The 18,451-nt window shown below is 62.9% G+C and overlaps 1 protein-coding gene across 2 annotated transcripts; it reads left to right on the forward strand.

The window, feature by feature from the left end:
* The first annotated feature begins 6,128 nt into the window (after window positions 1-6,128).
* On the forward strand, window positions 6,129-17,324 carry SPMAP2 (sperm microtubule associated protein 2). Of its 2 annotated transcripts, XM_026019231.2 has the most exons (9): window positions 6,129-6,433; window positions 7,270-7,386; window positions 7,640-7,711; window positions 8,798-8,859; window positions 9,680-9,749; window positions 10,927-11,044; window positions 13,320-13,479; window positions 17,064-17,208; window positions 17,243-17,324. In XM_026019231.2, exons 1-9 carry the CDS (start codon window positions 6,129-6,131, stop codon window positions 17,322-17,324), a joined length of 1,131 nt encoding a protein of 376 aa, XP_025875016.1. The 2 variants fall into 2 exon arrangements, with proteins under 2 accessions (XP_025875016.1, XP_025875017.1); XM_026019232.2 differs by lacking the exon at window positions 7,640-7,711.
* The last annotated feature ends 1,127 nt before the right edge of the window (window positions 17,325-18,451 follow it).

Raw genomic sequence — 18,451 nt, forward strand, 5'->3', positions numbered from 1 at the left:
GAAACCCTGTTGCATCTCAGTAAAACCCAGAGAGGGGGCCAGCTCCTCCCGGCTGCTTGGACAAGTCCCGGGCAGGCCCCCCTCAGACCCCGCAGACCCGCTGGGTCCTCCCGCTGCGTCCACCGCTGGGTGGAGGGTGGGTGCGGGGCCCAGGTCCGCCTCCCCAAGGGCGGGTGAGGAAGCTTTGCGCCACATCTGCTTCTGCCCCTTGTGTCCTGGCAGTGACGAGCAGAGGGGAGGAGGCCTGGTGCTCCGAGGCCTGTGCACCTGGGGGGGGGGGGAAGGGCGCCCCGTCCCCAGCTCCTGCTGCAAAACCGGTGTGAGGAGAAGAGGCACAGGCCTGGGGGAGGGTGTGTGCTTGGCACACGCTCCGGCACCCACTGTCCCTGGGCTCCCGCAGGCCCAGCGCCTCCCCGTGGGTCCAGGCCCCTCGTGGGCGGAGGGGAGCTCCGAAGTCACTGACACGGGGCGGGGGTGGGGGACACTCCTACAGGGGGTAGAGAGTTCCCACCTCATGAAGTTCTGGGAACGACCGCATGGCGGGCGACAGGTGTCAACATTACAAGGACACACAGCCCTGCACACTCGAGGGGATTGGGGTTTGCATCCGCAGAGGCTTCGTGGAGGTGGCGCACTGCCTGGTGCCCGCTCTCGCCCCACCTGCCCCGCCAGCCGCCCCCCCAGTGGAGGGAAGAGCCTGCTCCTCCGGGACCCCAGCCCTCGCACTCCTGCCACCGTGAGCCCCCGTGGGACCCAGAGGCTGGGGGCTGTGTCCTGTCCTTTCCTCCGGCTGCAGGGGCGTCACCCTGTGGCTCCTGGACGGCCTGCGTGGTCCCAGCTTCCTGCAGGGCGCCTCTGCCCTGGGCCCCGACGGTGGTGGTCGTCGCAGGGGCTCCCCGAGGTGTCACCCCAGCCGCAGCGTGGCTTCTCGGATCCGCGGGAACGGGTCCTCCCCTGGAGCCCTGGGAGGGAATCAGCCCGTCCCCAACAGGACTGCCGCCCAGGGAGGCCCAGTCAGCTCTGACCCCAGAACCATCAGGAAGTCCATGTGTGTGGTTTGGAGCCACTACCTCTGTGGCCGTCACTGCAGGCGCCAGGGGGGCTCGTGGAGTGCCACCAGGCAGTGTGCTTTGGGCACAGGCCCACGGCGACACATCACTGCCCGCGGGCAGCCTGCGCTCTGCCCGGCGGATGGTGGGAGCCGCGCCGGGGAGCCCAAGTCTGCGGACACGCGAGCCCCGGCCCGGGCGCCTCTGGCAGCGCCCCTTCCGCTGCCTCAGTGGGCGCCAGCAGAAGAGGGGGCGTCACGTCGTCAATGGGAAACCGCGTACCTCTCCGTATAGAGGAAGAAGCTGGAAACGCCACGGATGGAAGTTTGACGAGTGTGACTAACGCATCTCCCAGGCGATGGCCTCGGGTTTCAGGGGGAAAGGCGTTTGCTTTGGAGAAACCTGCCGGGCCGCTGCGTCATCGAGGAGGGCGTCGGGGAGCAGGGACAGCGTCGGGGGCGGCCTCCCCGATGGAGAGAGCGTCAGGGCAACGCAGACGAGGCCTCGGAAAATCACTGGCCAAAAACTCAAAAGTGTGTAGTTCCCGAAAGAGCGAAGGATGGTCCGAGTGGAGGGCGCCTGGGCCTCCTAAACGCCGCGCCTCGCGTGGGGCAGCCCCAGGGCGGTGTGGCCGCGGTGGCGCTGGGACACCTGTGACCTGACCCAGGAATGGAACTTGAGCACAGAGCCGCGTTTTATCAGCGCTCTTTTTACCGTTATTTTGGTTTTTAGAGACGCGGAGCGAGCGCTGAGGGCGCCGGGCGTGCGGGCTGCGGCTGCCTTCAGATGCCCGGGAGGATGGCTTCGCGCAGGTGTGAGGGGTGAGGGGTGAGGGCCCTGGCACTCGGGCCGGAGCGCGGGGACTCAGGCCATCACAGAACAAAGCCAGAAACGAGGTGTGCGAGCGAGCAGGAGCGAGGACTGAACACACATCAGGGCGCCCGGGTGGGGGCTCAGGGGGTGACCCTGGGTCCCGGGATCGAGTCCCGCCTCGGGCTCCGGCATGGAGCCTGCTTCTCTCTCTGCCTGGGTCCCTGCCTCTCTCTGTCTCAGGAACAAATAAATCAATAGTGTTTTAAAAAATTAAAAATAAAAAACAACTGAAGCTGTAATTATCGTGCAGCTTGTACAGCCCGGCCCGACACACCTGCTCTTTTGGTGGAAAGGGATGAACACACCTGGGAAGGTGAGACTTGTGTCCCCAGGTACCAGGAGCCCGCACCTGCCCTGGCGGGACCGACAGGGGTGGAGGCCCTGCCCCGCGGGTCACCTGGGTTGGGGCAGGTCGCATCACCTTGGCCTTGAGCGAGTGCCCGCCCCGTCCTCCCGACACCCGCGGGCCCTGGACAGGGGCGACCCCTGGTGGCCACGGCGCGTCCCTGCAGCGCGTCTCCCCGGCACCTGCCGAGCAGGTGTACTGAGCGCAGGACCCGCCTCCCTGCTGCGCCCGGGGCTCTTTAGAAGCAAGCTGGGGGGGGACGTTCCTCCATCCCTCTTCCCCCTCCTCCTCCCCCCTTCCTCGCCCCTCCTCCTCTCCCTCCCCCTCCTCCCCTCCCTCCTCCTCCTCCTCTCTCTCCCCCTCCTCCCCCTCCCCCCTCCTCTTCCTCCCCTTCCTCCTCCTAGTCCTCTTCCCCTTCCTCCTCCCCCTCCTCCTCCCCTCCTCCTCCCCTTCCTCGCCCCTCCTCCTCTCCCTCCCCTCCTCCCCTTCCTCCTCCTCCTCCCCCTCCTCCCCCTCCTCTCCCTCCCTCTCCCCTCCCTCCTCCTCCTCCTCTCTCTCCCCCTCCTCCCCCTCCCCCCTCCTCTTCCTCCCCTTCCTCCTCCTAGTCCTCTTCCCCTTCCTCCTCCCCCTCCTCCTCCCCCTCCTCCTCCCCCTCCCCCTCCTCCTCTCCCTCCTCCTCCCCCTTCCTCGCCCCTCCTCCTCTCCCTCCCCTCCTCCCCTTCCTCCTCCTCCTCCCCCTCCTCCCCCTCCTCCCCCTCCTCTCCCTCCCTCTCCCCTCCCTCCTCCTCCTCCTCTCTCTCCCCTTCCTCCCCCTCCCCCTCCTCTTCCTCCCCTTCCTCCTCCTAGTCCTCTTCCCCTTCCTCCTCCTCTTCCTCCTCCTAGTCCTCCTCCTCCCCTTCCCTCTCCTCCTCCTCTCCCCTCCTCCCTCTCCCCCTCCTCCTCCTCCCCCTCCTCTCCTCCCCCCTCCCCCTCCCCCCCTTCCTCGCCCCTCCTCCTCTCCCTCCCCCTCCTCCCCTCCCTCCTCCTCCTCCTCTCCCCCTCCTCCCCCTCCCCCCTCCTCTTCCTCCCCTTCCTCCTCCTAGTCCTCTTCCCTTCCTCCTCCCCTCCTCCTCCCCTTCCTCGCCCCTCCTCCTCTCCCTCCCCTCCTCCCCTTCCTCCTCCTCCTCCCCCTCCTCCCCCTTCTCCCCCTCCTCTCCCTCCCTCTCCCCTCCCTCCTCCTCCTCCTCTCTCTCCCCTTCCTCCCCCTCCCCCTCCTCTTCCTCCCCTTCCTCCTCCTAGTCCTCTTCCCCTTCCTCCTCCCCCTCCTCTCCTCCCCCCTCCCCCTCCCCCCTTCCTCGCCCCTCCTCCTCCTCCTCCCCCTCCTCCTTCTCCCTGAGTCCCACGGCAGGTGTGCAGAATCCCAGCGCCTATCTCCAGGCCTTCCCAAGGGCCCATCGCTGGAGGCCGCGTGGACCCCCCTGCGGCCGTGGGTCCGGGCCCTCACCACGTGCTCCTGGCCACCCCAGGCCTCGCAGAGGACCCCGCCGCCTCCCTTCCACAGCCCCGCAGACCTTGCCACCGGGATGGCCTGGCGAGTCCTGGGCCGCCTGTGCACACGGGGATCCCCTCGGTATCCTGAGCTGCATGCCCGTTCCTGCTGGTGATGGAGAACCCCCCGCCGCCCCCCCCCACGGCCTCCGCCACTGGGGTCCTGGGGCCGGGTGTTGGGGCTCACAGACGTCCAGCCTTGGGAGACGATGCCAAGCCCTTCTCCAAACTGAGACTGAATTACTCGGCGTGTAGATCATTCTCTTCAGCGTTTTGCTGCTCAGACACCAAGTATCATCGGTTGTTTTCTGTGAAGAGCCTCTTCGCCTCTTTTTCCTATTTTTCACTTGCTTTATCTTCTTTCTTTTTTTTAAATATTTATTTATTTATGATAGACACAGAGAGAGAAGGGCAGAGACACAGGCAGAGGGAGAAGCAGGCTCCGTGCAGGGAGCCCGACGTGGGACTCGATCCCAGGACTCCAGGATCACACCCTGGGCCAAAGGCAGGCACTAAACAGCGGAGCCACCCAGGGATCCCCTTTACTTTCTTTCGTACTGACTCTCGCATCCTGGAATCACTTAGGGTGGATTTCTGTGGGTGGTGTGAGGTGGCCGTGGCGGGAAGGGCGGTGGCTCCCGAGATGACCATAGCCTCACCCCTGGGACCCAGGAACATGGTACCATGAGCAGTGGAAGGGCCTGTGCTCCTGTGGCTGAGGTTACAGACCCTGGGGTGGGCCCGCTGGCCTGGGTTATCCAGGGGGGTCCCCTGTAATCACGTGGGTCCTTAGGAACTGGGACCAGAGATATGAGCGGGAGCAGGAGACGGACAGAGACGGAGGACGGCCGCGGGCGGGGGCTGCAGCCTCTGGGAGCTGGGACCGCCCCGGGCTGACCGGCACCCGCCTCCCACTCCAGGAGCCGAGCTGTGCTCCCCCCCCGGGGACAGGGAGTGCATCCTCCCCGCAGGGTCCAGAGGCCCTGCCCTGTCGCCCTCTCCATCCGAGCTGCCGGGACCCCCAGGGACCACGACCTCCAGAAGTGCCAGGTGATGAACGTCTGGCGTGGACGCCTCCAGGCGTGCGGGGGCATGTCGTGCGGCAGCAGAGAAGGAACCCAGTGGGGCTCCGTGCTCATCCCGGTCCCCTCCCTCCCTACACTGCTGTCACCTGCTTTGCCCGCTCCACCGCGTCCCCCGAAGTGGACGCCCCAGTGAACAGATCACAGTCTGCAGTGATGTCGGGCCCCTCCGACCGCAGCTCTTATCTGCCGTGGAAGACCCGTGGATCTAACCTAAGAGGGTCGGATATAGCTTGAGGCGGAAAAATAAATCACTGAGCACAAGGTGAGGGTTTAGGACACTTCAGGCCACTGCAGGGGATTCTGCAAGGGTCCCCCACATGGAGCCAGAGGCCCTCGAAAGCCCTTCTTTTGGGATCATCCCAGAGCCTCCTTCCTTCTCTCCTTTGCCTGATGGACGTGATGGCGGCCCAAGCATTAGGGAGGTGGGACGGAGAACAGGAAAGGACTTTGCGGCCTGACGGTTTGGGGGTTCCCTCGGGCCCTGGGGAACGGAGTAGGAGCCGGGGGCAGGGCCGGGCAAGGGCCCATTCCTTCAACCACGAGCCGAGCTGGAAACAGTCAAGCAGATGGGGGGGGGACACCAATGGTTGCGATGGCTGGAGTGTGGCCTGGCGGGCGCAGCCAGGAGCTTCCTGTGCACAGCCGGGGAGCGGGGGGCATGCGTTGGGCCACGGGGGTGCTCCAGCCCTCACCACCTCTGCCGCGCTCTGATGACATAAGAAAGCCTGTTTTGAACACCAGCTGTAGCGGAAGCTGTTTCTGGAAATGTTGGGGCTGGAAGAAGGTGCATCATCCGGTGGGGTGACTTGGCTGCAAGCGCAGGAAACCGGCGGCAACTCAGAGCCAGGAGAGCTCACTGTCGGGCGACAGGAAGCCCAGACACAGGGCAGGCTCCGGGCTTGCGGGGGCAGAGGCTCAATCCTCCTCGTGGTCACAACAGGGCTGCCCATGCTCTAGACACCGCGGGCAGTCCCCAACGGTGGGGCGTGCTTGGGAGAGAGATGAAGTGGTTGCCAGACGCGCCCTGCAGACCCCTCGGGCCGCGCTCCTGGACCAGTCCCGGGGTGCGCGGCCACCCGCACGGGCTCCCTGAATCTACAAGCCGTAGGGCGGGGCGGCGGGGGGGGGGAGACCACCCGGAGCTGTGGCCCCAGGGTGGAATGTGGGCGGGCCATTCTCCCGTTGCCGGGTGACCACAGACACCCTGGGGGTTGGGGGCGCAGGGCTGAGGCGGGCAGGGCCCAGTCCATGGGCGACCGGCGGCGGCACAGCTCGCTCCGCAGCCGCCAGGACGCCGAGGCGGAAGGCCGGCCCGACAGGGGGCAGCACGAGGGTGTCCTGGGCATGCGGGGTCCGGGGCCTGGGGGCCAAGGACCCCAGGACCCCAGGTACGCGGACGACGGGGACCTGAGATCCGAAGAGCAAGATGAGGAGGTCCTCCCGGAGGTGATGGGAGAAGACATAGTCCCCAGTCCCCGGAGCCCCGAGGCGGCCCTAATGACACTGCAGGGGGTTCTGGAGAAGGACACAGAGGACGGCATCCCTGAGCTGAGGTGGGCACCGAGGGGGCCCTGCGGCTGGGGCGGGGGCGGCGGGGGTGCAGGTGAGGGTGGGAGGGCAGCACAGGCAAGTATGGCCCTGGGGCGGGGGTCTGGGACGGGCACCCTTACGGAGGCATCGCCCTGGGGAGCTGGGCGGACAGGGTTCGGGGCCAGAGCGGGGTCGGGAGTGGAGGCCCCTGGGCAGAGGGACACGGGGAGCAGCTCCCAGCGCCAGGCCACCGTCCCCAGTGCCTCCGCTCCCGAGGCGGGTGAGGAGCACCTGGCCCTCTGAGCACCTGCAGCGAGGGATTCGGGGCCAATTCTGCAAAGAAGGGGCCCACTGTCGCCCACCTGCGGGGCTGCCAGCCGCGGCCCTCCTCCTGCCCTGCCCGCCGGCCCCCCGCGCCCGTGCTCTGGGTTCAGCTCTGGGTTCATCCTGGCCGGGCGCTCTCCTCGTGGCCCCCTCCCCCTCCCCCCTGCACAGGGACACCCCGCCCCCCCCCCCCCCCCCCCCCCCGTGGAGCCCGTGACATGAGCACACACATGTGCACCCCGCCAGGGAACGGCCAGGTGCCCCGGCACGGGACACCGCTCCTCCCAGGCCCTGGGCTTCCAGGCCAGGTACACAGTGGGCGCTTAGTACCCGCTCGTGAGGTTTAGTCTGATTTAGTCATCGCGGCCCCCTCAGGGGTCGGGAGCTGGTCTGTCCCGCTTCGCAGAGGGCAGCGCCTGGGTGACTGGCGGGGGTCCCGCAGCTGCCTGGTTGGGAGCTGGGACGAGAGGCCCCGCAGGGGGAGGAGCCTCAGCGGGGAGGGCCCTGAGCCGCACCCTACCCTCCTCTCCCAAAGCCGCCTGTCCATTGCTCAGGGGGTCCCCAGCGCCTCCAGGGCCAGAGGCAGGAAGAGGAGGAGGGGGGTCTTTGAGCTGGCAAAGCCCAAGACCAACTGGCAAGTCCTGAAAGACAGGTGAGGCCTGAGGGCGGCCCTGCTGGGGGGCGCTGGGGGCAGCTCCTGCTGGCCTGCCCATGGTTACCCCGGCTGCTGGGTGCCCTCACCCCGTGGGCACCCACCGATGACCCGGGGCAGGTTCACAGGGGCAAGAGGTCAGGGTTCGGGCGGTGGGACGGGGTGGCCTCTGGGTGCCGACGAAGGACAGTGAGGCCTTTGAGCGAATGGAGCCGCAGAGCAAAGGTGGGGGCTGGGGCCTGTCTCATCGCAGGACGGGGTGCTGCTGTCAGGGCTTTGCCTGGGTGTCCCCGTGCAAGAGGAACTTGCAGTTCTGTGTGTGGTGGTGAGTCTCAGGGTGCCCTGGGGGGGGCAGGCTCACTCTCCTGCCCTGCTCTGGGTTGGGGGGCAGGCTCCAGGGATCTGTCCTGCCCTGGGGGGGATGCTCCAGGGATCTGTCCTGCCCTGAGGGGATGCTCCAGGGAAATGTCCTGCTCTGGGGGGATGCTCCAGGGATCTGTCCTGCTCTGGGGGGGGGGGGGCAGGCTCCAGGGATCTGTCCTGCCCTGAGGGGATGCTCCAGGGATCTGTCCTGCTCTGGGTGGGGGCAGGCTCCAGGGAAATGTCCTGCTCTGGGGGGGGGGGGCAGGCTCCAGGGATCTGTCCTGCCCTGGGGAGATGCTCCAGGGATCTGTCCTGCTCTGGGGGGGAGGGCAGGCTCCAGGGATCTGTCCTGCCCTGGGGAGATGCTCCAGGGATCTGTCCTGCTCTGGGGGCGGGGCAGGCTCCAGGGATCTGTCCTGCCCTGAGGGGATGCTCCAGGGAAATGTCCTGCTCTGGGGGGATGCTCCAGGGATCTGTCCTGCCCTGGGGGGATGCTCCAGGGATCTGTCCTGTCCTGGGGGGATGCTCCAGGGATCTGTCCTGCTGGGGGGGGGCAGGCTCCAGGGATCTGTCCTGCCCTGGGGGGATGCTCCAGGGATCTGTCCTGCCCTGAGGGGGATGCTCCAGGCACAAGGACAGGGAGAAAGGCCCTCGATGGGGGGGCTTCCTCACCCCAAGGGCCTTCCCAGCGCCCCCCCCACCCCGGGTGCTCTGGGCCCCAGTCCACTTCTCTGAGAGGTGGGCTTGTCCGCATGATAGGGCCCTGGGTCTTGCTCTTAGCTGTGCCTTGTTTTTTTTTTTTTTTCCCCAGCTCTCCCTTCTCTGAAAATCAGCCCTGCTCAAAATGATCTGTGTTTCCCCCCTTGCCTCTCTGACCTACCCTCGTCCACTTTCTCTCCATGTGTCTCTCCTTCCTCCTTCCTCCACCCACCCTCGTGGTGTCCCTCCTGGGCGTCTCTTTGGTGTCCCGGGTTCTGTTTCAGAGCAGGGCACGGGAAGTCTGTGCTCCGGCTTCCTCGACCCTGAGCCGCGACTCGGTGTATTCCAGGCCTTCTGTGTACTGGACGGAGAGGTTTCTTGAAGACACCACCCTCACTATCACAGTGCCCGGTAGGTTGAGCCCACCCACCACCCTCGCTCTCCATCAGGGGTCACCTGGCTCAGGAGTTGGCCAGAGGTGGCCCTTGTCCCAGCTCTAGTGCGTGGCTACCGTGGGTGACATGCCGCCCTGGCCTCGTGGGGCTGGGTCACCCCCATTCCACTCCGGCCTGTGTGGAGATCCAACTGAGGAGATCCAGCTGGGGTCTCCCCTCGTGGCCTAACCTCACCAGAATTCCCTATTGCTCCTCTGGCAAACTCTCTGGGGAAAAACCCAATTTGCTCTACAGCCAAAATGAGGGTTAGTATTAAATTTATTAAAAGACTCTTTGCCTTCCTTTCTGCAATGGTATCTACACTCTCTGAGAGCAGAGAGCGGATCCCTTCAAATAAAGCATTTCAAGAAATCTCTTCTTGGAGAGAAGTAACAGGGCAGGTTGCGTCTTGGGGGTTTTAGAATCTTCTCCACAGTGGACACTGAGCCCTGTAAACCCTAGGCCTGTACTAACTGCAAACCAAAATCCACTTTCCCGCCGGTGGTTGTTGGAGCCACACTGAGCTCTACTGAGGGGCAGATGGGCCTGAGCTCCCCGTTGCAGCTCTGCTGCTCCCATGCTGTGTGCCCTGAGTAGGGGCTGCAGGCTGCTGATGGGGCCCAGGATGGGGGCAGCGCAAGTCACTGTGCTGCAAGGTGTCTGCTGCTCAGCTCTCTAGGCCCTCAGGGCCTTGCGTTGTCCTCTCACTGTAGCTAGTGGAACACTAAATCAAGCCAGAAGGAGATTCCTGAGGGTGGGTGGGTTTATAAGTCGGGGCTGTTTCTTATGTTGTGTAGAGGTGTCCCGCCGCGTAGAGGAACTGGCTCGACCTAAGAGGTTCTACTCCGAGTATTACAACAACAGCAGGTAAGGGAAGAGGCACCAGGCTCCCCTCGCCAGGCTGTGGCACCGGGAGAGTCTGGGTCCGGGGAGTGGACCAGACTGGTTTCACGCTGGGCTGGGTGCCCCCGGGCAGCGCTTGCCCCTGTGAGCTACGCGCTCCACCTAGGGCTGCGTAGAGGTGGAGATGACACGCAGAAGGTACTTAGCACAGTGCCCGACCCAGCAACGCTCGGTGAATGGCACTTACCACCATTATGGGAGCCGTTGGCCCTAAACAGCCAGCAGCCTGGGACGTTACTGCATGTACAACCTTCAGCGCAATACCTTCCTACGGCTCAGGACTTCCGCGCTTGTCAAAAGTGATCTTCAGAGTTATTTAGGCACAGATTTTAATTATCTATTTTATGCACATAAAAGGGAAGATCATAACTGAAATAAGTGAGCTGAACTGCGAATGTTTTGAATCCCTTTTTATCTCAGAGATGTTGACAGCTCCACGGTGTTTTTATGCCTGTCTTTGTGACAGTGACTTTTCATTTTAATGCTGGATCATAGTGTGATCCGAAGATAATGTAAACTGCAATCAGACTTCGTGTCTGTCGGTCCGAGAATGCATGTGACTCGGCTGAGGCCGTTTCAGTGCCAGCAACCACACCAGCGGGCACGCAGGCAGGGACGGCCGTGGACCTTGCGACGTTCGGCTGAGGGCATTTGCAGCTGCAGTCCAGGCTCACAGGTGGACGTATGGACAGTCTGCCTCAGATCGGTGCAGCACGGCTTTATTTCGGGGCAGAGGCCGCCCTGGCATCTGATCTCAGGAGATGCGGGCCCAGCGAGCTTTCTGTGACAACTGCAGGACGCCCCCCGTTCTCCCCAATGCCCGAGTCCTGACCCCAGCCTCAGTGACGGGGGTGTGGGGGAGAGGCCCGGGGAGCCCCCGTCCCGCTCTGCTCAGGGGTCCTGACCGGGAGGGTGGCCGCTGGACACTGAGCCGGGATGACCTTGGGAGAGGGTAGCTCTGCCCTTGAGCACGCTTAGGGGCCTCCTTTTGGGGTTTCTTTCCTCAATCCCTTCCCGGAGATGTTTTCAAAACCCTGCAGCGTCCCAGGCTGTCCCTGACCCCCGGCTCGGAGGCAGGCCGGGAGGATGGGACGCCCACACCCCGGGCTGGGCTGCTGTGTCAACTGTGGATGTCCCCTAGGAGCACCCCCATCTGGCCCATTCCTCGCTCCTCCCTGGAATACCAAGCTTCTAGTCGCCTGAGGGACCTGGCCATCCCGAGGGTCCGGAACAACATTTGGAGCATAAACATGTCTGAGGTGGGTGTCTGGAGGCGCCCGGGGCCAGCGCCACAGGGAGCGGGGCCCGCAGCGGCCTGCACGAGGCGCTCAGCTGAGTGAGCAGGGTTCGGGGCGCAGCTGGGGTCCCCCCGGCACTGCCTGCAAGCGGGGTCACACGCGGCGTAGGCGTGCCCGCTCCGGGGGTCAGCTCGGTGAAGGGGTCCCGCGGGGCCGCCCGCGTGCCTGGGGCTCCCGCGCGTGTCGGCGGCTCCGGCCGGGTGGCCTTCCGTCCCACGGACAGGCCACTCCGCGCCCGAGGACGCGCGAGCCGTTTCCAGCATTTGGCTTTTGCAGACGAAGCTGCTCGGAAGCCCGCATGTCACCGTGGTTTCCATGTGCCTTACGTCATGTGTTGACGGGTTTTTTCACGTGGTTGGTTCCCAGAGCCCCCGTGTCACAGCGAGTGTTTACAAGTGCATCCAGATATCACACCATTTTTCTCGTAAATACTTCAGAATGTGTCCGTAACCAACAGCCGCGGGCACCTGACTGTCCGAATCCTCCGACTGCGTTCACTTTCCCCGGTTGTCCCCAACAAGTCCCTTATGGGTTGAACGGGATGCGCTGTCCTTCGACCCGTCCCTCTGACCTGGAGACGCACCTGCCGCTTCCGGGGCTGCCTGTCTGCCCAGCCGCCCCCACCCCCCTCACCCAGCCGGCGCCACTCCCGGTCCCGGGAAAGCCCAGGTTCCCAAGCCCAGAACTGAAGGCTCGGCCAGCCCTGGCGCCTCCTGCCCTCTCTTCCTTCATGCCCCTGCTTCGCTGGGCTGCGTGCGGGGCCTGCCGCCTGGGACCCCTCGCTCGCCCTCATCAGCAGTGCTGGGGACCCCACCTTTGGCCTCCCGCGCCCCGCACGCTCCCGTCTCCTCTCCAGCCCCGAGCGCACCGTCTGCACGGACTGGTGACCCTTCCAGGGACCCTGAGCCGCGCAAGACACGGCCGCATCCTTCTCGGTTTTCGTGGCAATATTCCCGAGCTTGTCTTACCTCATGCGGGGCACGGATGGGCAATCCATGCCAGCTGAAGGCATGGCCAGGTGGCTGTTTACCTGCCCACCCGCCCCTTCAGGCAGGACGGCGTCGGGCCCGTGTCCAGGCAGCAGTCAGGCCTGCGCTGTGGGAGTCGTGGGGGAAGAAAGGACGCAAGAGGAAGGGAGGAGAAGGAGGACATGCACGTAACATCACAAACGGCACGACGTCCTCGATGAGAGCAGCGTCTGTGATTCTTAGGGGACACAATTTTAACAGGAAAGGGACTCAAATTTCAGCCTGACCTCTGGAGGTCATTTCAGCCAACTCGTGCTCCCAAGAGGTCGCCTGATAAGCCGTGCTGTGCGACAGCCTTCGCACGACACGGACCGTTGCAGATAACCGACCCCAGCCCAACATTCGTGGACTTAGTCTGACGTTTTACAGGCTTATTCAGATCCGCTCCTTGAGGAATAAAACGTCTCGGCGATGACCCTTGCCTCCTCCTTCCCTCTCCAGAGGCACCAGGAGCGGCCTGCTCCTGTTCGCCTTGTCACGGTCTGAGACGTTCAAGGGTGATTTTGTCCACCCTTTGCTTCGTTTGCACACATGCAGGACCCAGCTGGAGGGCGGGCGGGTCATGGAAGAAGGTGCACTGGGGGCAGCCTGGGAAGAGAGGGTCTTGAGTGCACTTTTTTGGGGGCACGGGGGAGACTAGGGGCTCCCTTTGTGTAAGCTGATGCAAGGTAGCAAAGCAGACAGTTTTGGTTGTGCCTGAATTCTCTGGAAAAATGTAAGAAGCTATCGATGGAGCAAGTGGGCTCTCCGACTCAGCCAGGGCCTCCCTCCCCATTTTGAGCAGCTCTGCCTCATTGCCCTCATTTTAAACTCTATTATCATGTAGACCCATCAACTACCATCATCGCATTTTGTGTGTGTGTGTTTTTTTGAAGATTTTATTTATTTATTCATGAAAGACACACAGAGAGAGGCAGAGACACAGGCAGAGGGAGAAGCAGGCTCCCTGCAGGGAACCCGACGTGGGACTTGATCCCAGGACCCCGGGATCATGACCCAAGCCAAAGGCAGACGCTCAACCACTGAACCACCCAGGGGCCCCAGAACTCTTTATGTATGATAGCTACTACTCCTTTGCTGAACTCATTGCAAAGGGACTTCTTCCAACTTAGTCCTGTGTCATTTACTGTTGCTTGTGGGGTCTTTCTGATCCAGGGACCTGTGAGAAATCATGTATTATTGTGTTCTTTCCCTGTACTTGTTTCCAGGTGTCCCAGGTATCCAGGGCAGCCCAGTTGGCCATCCCCAGCCCAAGGATCCTACGGCTGGCAAAGCCCAGGGCCCCAGCCCCCCTGTTGAAAGAGTGGGACCCCATGCCGAAACCCAAGCCACACGTGTCAGACTACAACCGCCTCCTTCACTTGGCCAGTAAGTAGTTCTGCTGGGGCTTGGCTCCTTATCAGGCCCTTCTGTCCTTCTGCACTGGCCGCAGGCCACGGGGTGGGGTACTAGCCAAAGACCTGGGCTCCAGGCCTGCTTCTTCCACATTCATGCTTCTCTCTTCATCTTTTTCCTAAACTGGAGATCAGTTGTCCAAAAACCCGTGTGCCGCTTGTAGCACAGCCCACATGTGTGCTTCTGGGAGCTGGCAGAGAGGACTGTTCCCCAGGAGCAGAACTGAGAAGGGTACTGGCCCGAGTGGGCCTCCTGGCAGGGCAAGCGGGTGCAGGAGAGCAAGGTGGGGTGCAGAGCCAGGCACCAACGTGACAGCCCGGCTGAGGTCCAAGGGCAGCTTTAAAATGGCGTCAACCTGGTTCTTTCCCTTTTGTTTAAAACGAACGAGGCACCTGGTTCCCCCAGTGACAAAAGTAACGGACACAAATCGTAGAGAGTCGGACGGTCCAGAAGAGCACGGAGAGGACGGAATCCTAGCGCACGAGCACGGGCACGCGCTGTAGTTCCGTCTGGGTCTGCACGCCCTGTGTACCCCGGTCCTCAACGTCCGGTGGCCACGCGTATATGCCGGGGCGCACCCTCCCAGACGCTCTTCCCGCCTGTGCTCCTGTCGCACCCTCGCGACCTCTGTAGGACTCCTGTGGGCTGTGCCTGCTGAGCCCTGAGCCGGCCCAGAGCTCGCCCTCCCCCGCCTCCCCTCCGAGGCTGGCCGTCCTCCCTGCACCAGGCCGTAGCCCGCCCTCACCCATCTCCATGTCCCAGGGAGACGCATCTTGCTAAACTCAACTCCGAGTCCGCCCTTCTCCGTTCACAGCCCTCTGGGGCTCCTGCCCCTCTCAGTGTGGCCCACGGGCCGTGTGATCTGTCCCTTGGCCTCCCTGACCGGGCTCCATCCAGCTTGGGCCTCCCATGGCCCGGAACGCGCTCCCCAGACCCCTGCAGGGCTCAGTCCTCCGCCTCCCGCAGCGCTTGGCCCTCTCTGCGCCCTGGGTGAGGCGCCTCCTGCCCTCTCTCACTCCCATCTGGGCACCTACAGGCCCGTCTCTGTTCTTCGAGCACCTGTCACCTTCTGACATACGTCACCACGTATTTCTGTGTCTGCTTACGCGTGTGGTCTGTTAGCTGCCAGGCCCGAGGTGTCAGAGGCACTTAATCACCTGAGAGCCTGGCTGGCCATCTTGGCTCACTCGGTTCTATCATTTTCCAAGTTTCTATTTCTCTCTCTCTTTTTTTTTTTGTTTTGGTTATTGATGTAGAGCAGCTCTTTATATAAGATGATCACTAACCCTTTATTGAGCACGTTGCAAAATACCCTCTTCCGCGTCTGCCTCTCCTCTTTTAGCTGGGCTTATGAAGTCTTTAGTTCGTTTATTCATTCCTTTACCCGCTCCCTTGATATTCCGTACGTGAATGGCTAAGGGAGAGGAAGCGTGCGAGCACGTGAGCCGTGTGCGTATGTGAGGGCTGGGCCCACCGGTCTGACGCAGAGGCACGCGTGTGAATGCGGTCGCGTGTCTGTGCACCGTGCTCGGGTGTGCGCGGGTTGTGTTGCGGTGGGACGGGGTCCTTTTCACATAGTGGACCTGCGCCCGCCAATGGCCGTGATGGGAGAGGAGTGACACGCGTGCTCCCGCCGTGTCGGCGCGGGAATTGTCCGTGGCCGCTCTGCCTCTCTGTGCGTGTCCACACTGTGCTGTGCGGCCGGCGACTCTGTCACCATTCCACTCTCAAGTTTTCATTGGGAGAATTTTTAAAATTAATTAATTAATTAATTAATTTTTAAAAGATTTATTTATTTATTTATTTATTCACGAGAGACACACACAGAGAGAGGCAGAGACCCAGGCCGAGGGAGAAGCAGGCTCCCTGCGGGGACCCCGATGTGGGACTCGATCCCGGGACCCCGGGGTCATGCCCTGGGCTGAAGATGGACGCTTAACCGCTGAGCCACCCGGGCGTCCCAATTAATTCATTTATTTTAGAGAGGGGGGAGGGGCAGAGGGAGAAGGGGAGGGAACCCGGGACGGACTCTGCTCTGTGTGGGGCCCACTAAGGGCTCGGTCTTACGCCCCGGGGTCACGACCCTGAGATCACCACCCAAGGCCACACCAGGAGGCGGATGCTCGCCGGCTGCACCCCCGGGGGCCCGTCTTTGGCGCAGGTGTAAAGCCCAGATGTCACGATTGCGTGAAAGCCCCCGAACTGTCAGAGGAGCTCGGAGAGGCCTGGGTCTTGCCCCCCGAGGCCCTTCTGCCCGGGGCTTGTCCCCTCACAGCTCTGTCCAGCCCTGGTGGCTTCCACGGGGACTCGCGCCTGCCTGGCGGGAGGGACCTTGCTTTCCTTTCACCAGGGTCCCTCGCCGAGCCAGGGCTTATCCGCTGAGAAGCAGGTCAGCCCTCTGCCCCTCGTACGGAGGCTCTGGACAAAAGGGGCTTGCAAGAGGCCTGTAATGTCCCTCCACTCTCAGGGTCCCGAAGCTCCCAGAGTCTGAAGGCTAAGGCAGTGACCACCAGTGACCACCCCTCTGCTGGTCCCCAGACAGGCCATGTGCTGCAGGAGGGGCTGGCGGAGGCACTGACCAGCACAAGAGGCCTGGGGTGCCAAGAGGGGAGAAGACGGGCCCGGCGAAGCCACAGGCCCCTGCCCCTGTGGGAGCTCATCCCCGACGCAGCCACTGCCGTGTGCGGCTATTTCAATGATGTTAAAGCCAACCCATTGGTTGATCTAAATGAGCTAATCAATTGAATTTCCATTGACTCAAATAAAACTTCAGCCCACATCAGGTACTCTGGTCACACATGGCGGTGGGAGCCACACCTCCCAGGACGGCCAGCCAGTGCCCCGGGCAGCGTGCTAGGCCCAGAGGCTGGTACTGAGTCCCACAGGGACCGGGAGCTGCCCCTGGGCCCCCCCCGGGGGTGCAGCCCTCACCAGGGAGAGGAGATCCACACCTGTCTGCTTGTAGCATCAGAGCAGGGGGCTGGGGGGAGGAGGTGAAGGACCCACCAGGCCCCCTCCTCACCTTGGCCACTAGGCTGGCCCTGCCATGTCCCTCTGTCTGGGACCTGTGGCCTTTTGAGATAGTTTTATCTTTACCATCTGCCCCTTTAAACAGTTTAATATGCGACAGTAAGAAAATACGGTATGTGTACAATTTAATAGTTTTCTGCACATTTGCAGCGTTGTGCACCCATCACCACAACCCATTTTAGAATTTTAATTTCCTTAAAGAGAAACCCCGTCTCCATTCTCCACTAGTCAGCACTCCCCAGCCCCCCCGAGCCGCCTCTCCGTCCGTGCAGGAGCCCATCCTGGACGTGTCACACGCGTGGACTCCACCCCGTGGGGCCTCCTGTGTCTGGTTCCCTCCCTGGGACGGAGCTCCCTCGGGGCTTGCGGTTGGTCCCCAGGGCGGCGGGGGGCCTCGCTCCTCCTGGCGTGGAGGGATGTTCCCGCGCGTGGGTGGGCCGTGTTGTCTGCATCCATCCTTCTGCTGTTCGGCTTGGGAGCTTTGAGCCCCGCGGGCCTGATTCGGGCCCCTCTCCTGTCCTCTCCAGTGCCCAAGGCCCAGTCGGACCAGTGTGTTCCTGACCGAGATCCGCGCTGGGAGGTGCTGGACGTCACCAAGAAGGCAGTGGCCAGTCCCCGGATCATCTCTCTGGCCAAGCCCAAAGTGCGCAAGGACCTCAACGAGGGCTACGACCCCTACCGCATTTCCCCAGCGTCCCTGGTGGCTCAGGCCTCCCCTCGCCTGTACGAGCTCGCCGTCCCCAAGAGCATCACCAAAAGAGTGTGAGCGACCCAGGCCTGGCCTCTGAGGTCCCATTCCCAGTAAACACCCAAATGCATCCTAACCCTGCGTGTGGTTGGCTCTGAGTGTCTTGGCCTGAGGGTGGGAGGGCAGGCTGGACGGCCAAAGGGAGGAAGAGGAGGAAAATAATTATATTTATGTTTACATTCAACATGCAACCTGCGACTTGTATGGCCCTGTTATTTCCCAAAGCCCGTCCGTCCTCTCCAGCCTCTCGGATGCCTGGCTTCCACCTCCCTCAACTTCAGAATTTCCTTCTGACTCTCTTGTGCACACACGTGCTTGTCCACCTGGTCCTGGGTGTCTACACGCACCTCAAACGCAGTCCCCTCCGTTGGAAAACCAGCCGATGGCTGTTGCACGGCTTACTGACCTTTACAGTGACCCAGTGAAGGGGGGACCGGAACTGCGCCCATTTTACGGAGGTGGACACTGAGCCTCGGAGAGGTTGGGAAAGACTCAGGCTCATCCAAGCCTCCCCAGGCCGCAGTGACCCACCGCTCACACCGATGCTCTGATGGTTCTGGGCTCAGAAGTCCTAAAACCCACGTGTGGATGGGGCTGGTCACCCCCCTCCCGGGGCCCCAGGGAGAGTCCCTTGCCCTCCACCTTCCAGAGGTGCCCCCTCCCTGGCCTGCGGCCCCTCCTCCGTCCTCAATGTTAGCAGTGCGGGGTCTGCCTGACTCTGGGGCTCCCCCCTCTGCCTCCCTCTTGGGGGGACTTGGTGAGGATGCAGGGCCCCCCGGGACCCCAGGGTCACCCCACCTCGGGGCCTCGACCAGGTCCCCTCTGCTGCGGGAGGTGACGTGTCCAGGTCCGGGGACAATGACATGGGGATCGTTGAGGGCTGTTGCTCGGCTGACTCTGGTGGGAGAAACACCTTCTCTCTGAAACCCTAAACAAAGCCCCGTATTTTGCTGGCTCTGGCCAGGCTGCTGGGGACTGCTCACTGGGTCCTGGTGGTGCGCTGTGCGACCGGCCGGCCCTCCGCGCAGTGTCCCACGTGTCAGGTCCCGGGCCTTGCGTCTGGGGATCCAGGGCATTACCACACTCTAAGTTATTTAAGGAGATTCATTCATTCAATAACTTAACGGATGTATATGGAATACTCACAGGTGCAGGACTAGACAGGTG

This window comes from Vulpes vulpes, chromosome 9 (genome assembly GCF_048418805.1).
Source record: "Vulpes vulpes isolate BD-2025 chromosome 9, VulVul3, whole genome shotgun sequence".
In the NCBI taxonomy this organism is placed as follows: Eukaryota; Metazoa; Chordata; class Mammalia; order Carnivora; family Canidae; genus Vulpes; species Vulpes vulpes.